At 39.8% G+C, this 9,246-nt stretch overlaps 1 protein-coding gene across 1 annotated transcript in view; it reads left to right on the forward strand.

The window, feature by feature from the left end:
- LOC107101655 (guanine nucleotide-binding protein G(o) subunit alpha-like) overlaps nucleotides 1–8,181 on the forward strand; it is a gene marked incomplete at its 3' end in the record, with an annotated part of 29,746 nt that extends 21,565 nt beyond the window's left edge. The window contains exon 3 of the mRNA XM_015400648.1: nucleotides 7,988–8,181. Coding sequence (XP_015256134.1) covers nucleotides 7,988–8,181 — 194 coding nt within the window. The remainder of the gene's footprint in view (nucleotides 1–7,987) is intronic.
- Between the last annotated feature and the right edge of the window lie 1,065 nt (nucleotides 8,182–9,246).

Below are 9,246 nucleotides of genomic sequence, written 5' to 3' on the forward strand. Positions count from 1 at the left end.
TATTTTTACCTGGCCCCTCCCCCCAACAAGTACAACAGAAGATTCATTTGAGCTCCCCTTTAAGATTTACTGGAAAAGAAACTTGTCGAGGGGGAAAAGGAAAAAAAACATTTATTACAACTCAGTTAGATTTAATCATTCTTTTAGTTTTCTTTGAAGGTAGCTTGCATGGACTCTAATCTGTATTCAGCTAGCTCATCACATCTGACAGTTTGTAGATAGCTGCATTACTTGCATACCAGGGTGAAATGCTGACAGTTTATCTTGGTTTGCATGTGGCTGCAACCAAATTTTTTGTGCAGGAGTTGGAACTGTGCTGCAAGGGAAGATAGGCAGCTGGGGTAACAATTGAAGAAACACTGCGATGGGTAAGACGGGCATTAATCAGAAAATAAGCCAAAGGGTTGGGGAATCTGTCACTCTTTTTCACAGTTCAATTCTAGCCATGCAGGGACACAAACTATGTAGAAGTGAATTCCCACTGTGACACATGGTGGTGGCAACATAATGCTTGTAAGATGCCTAGCCAAATTAAATAAGATGCTGTTATGAAACCTTTTAGCTCTGTTAAATGCCTGGTTTAACACTTAAAATTTGTACTAACTCTTGATTATTTACTAGTTTTTCAAATTTGAACACTTATATATAGTACTTTTTTTTCCCCCCGATAATACTGTATTACTTGGCTACCACAAGTGAAATTAACACATAAAAAAATATTTTAGAGAAGTTCTTTCTGGGTTAATAACCAGCTATATGTCAAATATTAGTTAGAATTACAGGTAGTGGGATTGGATCTGGAGAGACTGTTGGTGGAAGACTTTCTTTAAAGAAATTTAATTTGGATGAAGAGGAGCTGGCAGCCATTTTGTTTAAGGTCTGTAAGACATTATTTTCAATATTCTCATGTCAGGTGTCAGTAGAATGCATTTCATGATTTTATCTGAAACGGGCAGGAAGCTCACAGAGGGCAGGTTAAATCCATGCTGTACAGCCATTTAAAGTCAGGACAGATATGCCGAAAAATCACCATCTGCTCAGTGATTTCTAAATCTGCACTGATTGGCCGTTCTTGGAGAACTGCTGATGCGCGGCTCAGGAAGTCACTGAGTTAGCCGATTTAGGAGCTGGAAAATCCAGAGGCGTGCACACACTGGTGTGTGCGTGATGCTACAGCTTGACCTGAAGGTGTAAAGACAAGAGAATGGAGCCAAGTGACTGCAGCTGATGCTTCTTCATCTCCTGTTTGTCTGGGTTAGTCGGTGTGGAGGTGGGGGGTGCTCCGCTGATGTCCTCAGCTATAAATGGATCTCCTCTTTCTGATTATCTCCATCTTATTTTAATGCTTTTTTATGCTTGTTATTACTATTATATTTCACCCCGACTCTTTATGTCTCTCTTTCCACCTGTGTTAATGTTCCCCTCAACAAACACACACAGGTGGTTGCTATGTGAGTCCCTACTGCTCTGCTGCGTTGACAGCCATCAGTCAGCATGCACTTTGTCATGACCAAGAGCTCTGTCGACATACAGAGCGGAATGAGCAAAAGCACAGCTTAGAGATAAAGGAACCAATCACGGGGTTTTGTGCAGCTCTGAGTGTGTATGTGTGTGGTTTTTGTCTGGGCAAACAGGGCCTAGCTATCACGGGCTGAGATAAAGACCTAATTGCACGGGGTGGTGTATGAGCTGTGTGTCGGTGTGTGCTCACAAGAGTAGGTGTGAAGATAAAAATATGAGTGTGGAGGATAATGAGAGCTGGAGAGTACAGAGCTTTTCTGGAACTTTGTGTGTGTAGCTTTGGGTTTGTTAATGTTTCCCGGTTCCTAACAGTCCCTATTGCCATGACTTAAAGATGACTAAAAGTAGTTTAGTTAGAGTTCTGTCTTATTACCATTCACTTGATGCCACTTTTCATTAAATAAATCACCTGCTATCCAGCCTCCAAAATGGCATCCGCCTAATTATATCATAGTATAATGTAGTGGGTAAATTACCCATATGTCTGTCTCTCTATCCATCTGTCTGGCTCAGTGTGAAACTAAACTATGTTTCAGGTCACTGTGCAGATTGTGCCAAAGCTACGAGAAATTACACACCCATAAACACACAAACACACATACAGCCACCGGCCAGTCCCTCTGCTGACAGAAGGGCGCTGAGAGAGGGTAACGAGAAAAAAGTCCTTGTGCATGAACGCTCATGACAGCAGGCCACCTATACAAAAACACACATGCGCACACACACCCTGCTGATGTTAGGTCAGTTAGTAACACCGTAATAATATCATATCATTATTCAGCTTTTTTTCACCCAGTGTGACACTGCTTTCTTTCTCTACCGTTACTCTACCGCTTATCAGAATGACATCATCAACTATTTATCTTCAGGTCACTGCAGTTTGACCCACTCTTCTTTCCATTGATTCTTCTCCTCATTGATGTTGGCAGAAATCTGTTTTTGCACAGGTCTGTTAAGGTCCCACCATGTATGGAGGCTGAGCGGACTATTCTGTTGCAGATTTACTGCTGTGTTTTGGATCATATCCTGTTGCTGTATAAATTCAGGCCAAACTTCAGCCTCCTTATATTTGACTAGACTGAGCCCCAATCATCATCCCCCCACCACCATGCTGTGCAGCGCTGGAGAATTTAGTGCCAGGCTTTAGTGGTTACACATGGAGCTCCTTTCCTTCAGCAGAACAATCACCTCCAGGGAATGTAAGTGGCTTAGTTTATAAAAAAAGTTTGTTGTGGTCTGGTTTCTGTCTGTCTTTCTATAACTGAAATATTGCCAAACTGGCAAGCTACTAAAACCCTTCTTTGGGACAATTTCCTCTGCCTCTTCTGCTGCGACATCTTCACCTGCTCCGTGTTGTGGTTTGAGAGGGTGGTGCTTTGTGACAACATGCCTGGGTCCGCGATTGCAATTGGTTGGTGGTAAGTGGTGACTGTAGCATCAACGTAAATGAAAGGCTACAATGAAAATGAAGGAAAACTCCTGTTTGTATATCGAACTTTTATTGATCCCCTTTTTTTGATTGTGCCACACGTCTGTCGATCGATATATATTTTTATTGGACTATCGTCCAGCCCTAGACACTTGTATTTAATTTATTTTTTTAGCTTGTTTTTCATCAGTGGCCTTGAAACAAACAAGCATCTCTTGGTGTTTTTGGCTTACCATTATCTCTGAACATGCAGCATCCATTTCACCTCCCTGATAAAAGGAAAGATGGGAGACGAAATTTCAGATTAAGTGGCTGCTTGTAAAAGACGCAGAGAGACAGGAGTAGGAAGAATCAAGAAGGAGCATCTAGAGATGTGGAGAGAAGCCAGTTTTATTACTGCACGTTTTAACATGCACGTACACACTGAGGTTTTACTTAAATTTTTGTTAGCCAATTTAAACATGTATATAAAAACACTGAGGAGAAATGGACCTGGTGGACTGAAGCCATGCTATGATGTAAGTGAAAGGGAGGAATGCTCTGACTGGCAGGATGCCTGATTGATCTGAAACATTATGCTGCCAGAGGACAGCACTGGGACAATGCTGTCCCCAGCACTGTGCCTTCATGGTTCCAGATTAATGTTGCGGCAAGTCATTTACTTTTTTTAGCTGTCAGATGGTCTTTTTAAGCAAACCTATGAAGACACTGTTGCAGCAGTCAATTCTACTACCTAAGATACATGCCTGAATAGTTTTTCTAGATGGACATTAGTCCTTTTATCCTGGACATGTTTAGCAGGTGATAAATGGCTGACCTGGTAACTGCCTTTATATGCCTCTGAAGGTTCAGGTCTGAGTCCATCGTGACACCAAAATTTTGGCCATAATCCGTGATTTCTAGCTGTAGTAGCTGAAGCTGTGAGCTAACTCTGGATCTCTATTTCTTTGGTCCACAGATTATTACCTCAGTTTTGTTTTCATTCAGTTGTAGAAAATAATGGTGCATCCACATATTGATCTGTTCTTAGCATCTAACCAAAGCTCTGAGGGGTTCCTAGTAGGGTTGTCAAAAGTATCGATACTCAAAAAAGTATCGATACTGAAACGTTGTATCCGGATACAATACTCATTTTTAAAAGTATCGATACAGTGCCACCACCAGTGGCACCTAAGCAGTCATTCATCTAAAGTGCAGAATAGAGGAAAATGCACTTTCTGAACACTGTGTGATTGAATAGTTCTGTGCAATTTTCAGTTTCAGACTTTTAGTGTCATTGCTATGTGTGCAAAGCATAGCCAAGGAAGGAACACTTAGTTTTAATTTTGTAAGTTTTTTTATCAAGCTTGCTTAATACTGTGCACAGCAAACAACCTCAAAACATTGTTCTTATTGTTTATTATTGTATTTTAATTATTAATCAAAATATTTCTGTTGAAATTTGGAGTTTTTATCCTTGTGGTATCGAAAATAGTATCGAGTATCGAATATTTTCCTTAGTATCGGTATCGAGTTGAAAAGTTTAGTATCGTGACAACCCTAGTTTCTAGTCACCTGGTTACATTGTGATTTAAAGATGTGTGTGATCTGCATTGTTATGATAACTGATGTGGTTGTTTGCTATAATCTGAGCCAGAGGAACATGTACAGTAGATGTTGAATAGGAGGGACCCCAGAATGAGGCCTTGAGGAACCCCGCATGTGATTTTTCTGGTCTCTGATTTAAAGTTCGCTAATGACACATATAGGTTTCTGTCCTTTAGGTGGGATTTAAACCAGTCCAGTGCTATACCATAAAGGCTGACCCAGTTTTCCAAACGCTCTAATAAAATCAACCTGACTGGAAGACATCAAAGCAGCTTGTGATGTTGAGAAGGTATTTAACTATTGAAGTACAACTTTTTCAATAATCTTACTGATGAACGGGAGGTTTGAGATTGGTCTGTTTTGCAGGACCAATTTGTCCATGCTTCTCTTGATTAGTAATGGTTTGATAATTGCTGTTTTTGAGGTTCGGGGCAAACTATCGACATAAGGGATGTGTCAAGACAGCAGGAAGGTGTTTTTAGCTGCTGAAAATTTTCTTCTAAACTTTTGCAGTTTATTGGGCAGAATTGGGACATTTTAACAGAGTTTTAACTGGAGACAGCATTGGTACTGGAGTTGGCATTGACTGCTTTTCTAATATCCTGTTTTTTTCTTTGTAAAAATGTTTGCAGAACTTTTTGAAAAATGCTCTATTGCTGCATAATGCATCCATGCAACCCTTTTATAGGATAGAAGGATACATTTTAATCATGTGATTTGACAATGTTTTGGAATAAACTTGCAGTAACAGGTAAAGCATCTATTTTAGTTTGAAATTAAAAAGTCTCTTTCATCTTTCCATATTTTGATCATGGCAAGCTGGGATCTTCAACTCCGATCTAGAGTTCTGGTGTCCTGGAACTTTTAGGTGTGTCTCTGTTAGGGATGCAACTAACAAATACAATAGGCCTTCGCAGCGCTTTGCTGCTCGGGCCTAATTATTTAGCAAATTAATAAATCTTTCAATTATTTTTAATAATCGGATAGTAAAAGGTTCCTTAAAGAAGAAATTTTTATGAAACTAAACCTGGTGAAACTAAAACCTTTCAACTTAAGGAGTTCTGGATAGAACATGTTCATAGAGAAAGTGTTTTCATCTTAAATGCAAAATGTTTATATATTATTTTACAATTTTGACATAATTACTGCTCTAAGTCATTTGCTCTGTCAGCTTAAGTCATATTTTAAAGTCTCTATACTCCAGTTAATAATTAATCGATTACAAAATTAGGTGACCATTATTTCAATAATCGATTAATCACAATTAATTTTATTAATTGTTTCAGCCCTGGTCTCTGGTCCAACACACCTGAATCAAATGACTGACCTTGGTACACAGTTACATTCCCCAGAGTGCCTGAAGCAGAGACAAGTCTCAGTGCTGCTGGACACGTGGCCTTGAGGACTTGAATTGAAGACCCCTGCTGTAGAGGCTAATATTAGACAAACCTGATGTGGTGCCCGGGGCAAGAGCGGTGGATTAAAGTGGTGACCCTACACAAACCGCGCAGGTAGGAGTAAGAAGCGTCCATAGGGGAATTCCGCCCGTTTAGACCGGTCACTCTTAGTTCTTTCTGCTTTACCGAAACGGCTTGCTGTAAAACAGTGGCACTGAGTCGAGAGAGCAGAGCAGTAACCACTGAAGTTAAAAAATCTGAACTTTTCTGTGAAATTTCAGCAACTAGTCAGTGACTTGTTGCAGCAGTCTTTATACTTTTTTTCTATAAATCATAGAAAAATATATGGAGAGTTCAAGGAAGTGTCTTGTGAATGTGTATGCGGCCCCTTTGCTCTGAAGTTACAAATTGAAACGCCAATTGATGCAGCTGTTCTGTGAAGGCCTGGCAGGTTTATTAGGGAACATTGGTGAACACACCAAACAATAAAAAAAACAATTTGGCATAGAGGCATGGTAGCCCTGGGGGAGCAGCAGAGATCCCAAGAGGCAATTATGAGCTATTTACTTTATTTGCCCAAATGATTGAGAAGAAGAAGAAAGCATTTGCTAAAAGTGAGCCATCCAATTAGTAGCTAACCACCATCCACCATCCATTTAACTTGTAAAATGTGATATGGTTAAATAAAAAGTTTTTTTTTATATGTAGGAGATTGTGTTTGGTGGTGATTACCCTTCTTGTTGAATACATCATTTTTGAAGCGACACAGAGACTGTTCCTTCTTCTCTTCCCATAGAAGGGGTTGGGAAGATGGTGAAGGTCTGAAAATGAATGGAACCTTGAACAGATAAATTCTGGAGGAACACATTAGAAGCTGTACAAGACTTACAACCATAAAACAACAGTATAAAAATAATCCTAATAGAAAGGAAGACAAAAGAGAATAATTTAAGTCAAAGCATGTTGATATGTTAGAGGGGCCCTGTAAAAATCTAGAAATGTGTCCATTTGTGTATTTTGCACAAGTTAAATGGGTGCTGCTTTTTCTATTTTTATTTGTAACATCATATTTTATATTATGAACCACTTTTCCCCAGTCTATCACGAGGTTGGACAATAAATTGCAATTACAATCTATTTGCATTAAAAAAAAAAGACCACATTTTTGGCCATGTTGTTTTAAATTGGCGTTCTCACTCCTGCCGTTTAGGTGTTGGTAATATCCTTTGGGTTGTCCGCCACACAGAAAATAAAGTCTAAATAAAACAGAACTCACAATTTTGGTTTTAAAAAATCTGCGGTTTCTATATCGACCCTTCGTAGCTATAGTAGTACTCGGAAGTTTCACCTCCTGTTGAAATGTTGCTCATAACCAACAGCATTTGTTTATCCCTGCTGCTCATTTCTGCAGCGTGTCAGTAGGGTAATAAGAGATCTATAGTGACATTTCGTGAAATATTGGATCATTCTTGCAGCACCCTATAAAAAGGACAGCTACTGTCAGTTTTTAGAGATGGATCAGGCTTACTGAAGAAATGCATCCTAGTTTGATGGTTGTAGTGTAGGAGTCTCTTCATGTGCAGGGACTCTGTCTGTCCTGATTGGCTCACAGCCTTCATCCAACCTGCTTCCGTCTCTTTATATCAGCTGGAAGTTTCCTGGTGTCCCATGCTTTGTTCTCTACTGCCCATCTCCTCATTGTTGTTTGCTTTGTTTGACTTTGTCTGATTGTCTGTCCGTCTGGCTAACTGTGTGTCCGTCAGCTGGGCTGCCTTTCTGTCTGTGTGTTCACAGGCGTGAAAGACATCATGGCATTTGAAACAGCAGGACGCACTGTGTGTCTAAATGTCAGCTAGGCCCACTGGTAATAAACCCTTGCTTATGTCCCAGCATCCCTTTTTTTTTTTTTATCTTTTTGTTATAGTCTCTCCACCAATCGGCAGTTTTTTGTCATGTCCCTCTTCCCCTAGCATTTAAAAAAAAAAAAAAAAAAAAAAAGCATTCCCCCATGCATAAAAACAAAAAAAACTAAGTCATGCGTGTCTCTCTCCAGGATTATCCATGAGGACGGCTTCTCTGGTGATGACGTAAAGCAGTACAAGCCTGTCGTCTACAGCAACACCATCCAATCTCTGGCTGCCATCGTCCGCGCCATGGACACGCTGGGTCTGGAGTACGGAGACAAAGAACGCAAGGTCAGAAGAATGCTTTACAAAATGTGTCGTCCATGCACACACACTGCAAAATGTAAACATTAATCCCAAATCTTCTGACGAGGTTGAAGTGCAAACTGAAGTGCCTAACAGAAGATCCAAACTGTCGGAGGTGAAAAAGCTGGAAGACTCAAACTCTGAAGTTTATTTAGGATCCATTTGATTGTTTGAACTTATCCTCCGGTTTCCAACATAGCAAGCTGTGTGTGTCATACACTTCCTGTCTTTCAGCCACTTTGAGTCCAGCTCTTGTAACCGACGCAAGTAGCACAACCCATCTGTCCCCACTTTTCTTTGACCTCTTATTACATGCAGAGTGATTGCTTATGCATACATTATCTTGAATCTTTCATGGTCAGAGTGGCTGAATACTACAATCAACACACATATTAACTTAGGTCTGTATGCAATAATTACCCGCATGGAATACTTGGTTAAAAATTCAGCCATCAACTGGTGATGGAGGGTTTAGTTAATGTTAAACCTTAATAAAAACTGCCGAGATGGAGCTTTGTTGGACAAGGTGATATTAATGATCAATCAGAGGACGGCACAGGGAGCAGATGATTCCAGCTGTGTCTAAGTTTATACTCCACATCTTATGCATAATGTTCAAACCTGCAACTCATCTTCATCCCTAATAGGTATGATTATCTTACAGTATGTGAAATATCTCAAGCAAGATTTTAACAATTGATTCATTTTCAAAGTTGGTAAAGTTTTTCTTTTCAATGTATTTATAAGATAATACAGTTTGGTTATTGCACTCAATCCTTTGGTTCTGTTATTTGATGTATGTCTCACAGATTTAAAGGCTAATAGAAAAGGCTGCCAGCCAAGTCCGTCATACAAAATTCCATCATGTCAGTTCTACGTTAGTCCTTCTTATGCCTTTTCTAAATCCCACGGCAGGCAAGTTCAATTTGTAACACGCTAATTGGGGATTATGTGCCTAATCCAAAGAATAACATCAGTTCTGTCTGAATTTTGGAGCAATGGGGTGAGGTTAATTATCAACGCAGGGACCAACCGTGACAGAGAGCTGTGTTACATCCAACATCTTATCTGTGTTTTCCTGCAACTTTAGTGGTAAAATTCT

This window comes from Cyprinodon variegatus, unplaced genomic scaffold, assembly GCF_000732505.1.
Source record: "Cyprinodon variegatus isolate N-32 unplaced genomic scaffold, C_variegatus-1.0 Scaffold1128, whole genome shotgun sequence".
Lineage (NCBI taxonomy): Eukaryota > Metazoa > Chordata > Actinopteri > Cyprinodontiformes > Cyprinodontidae > Cyprinodon > Cyprinodon variegatus.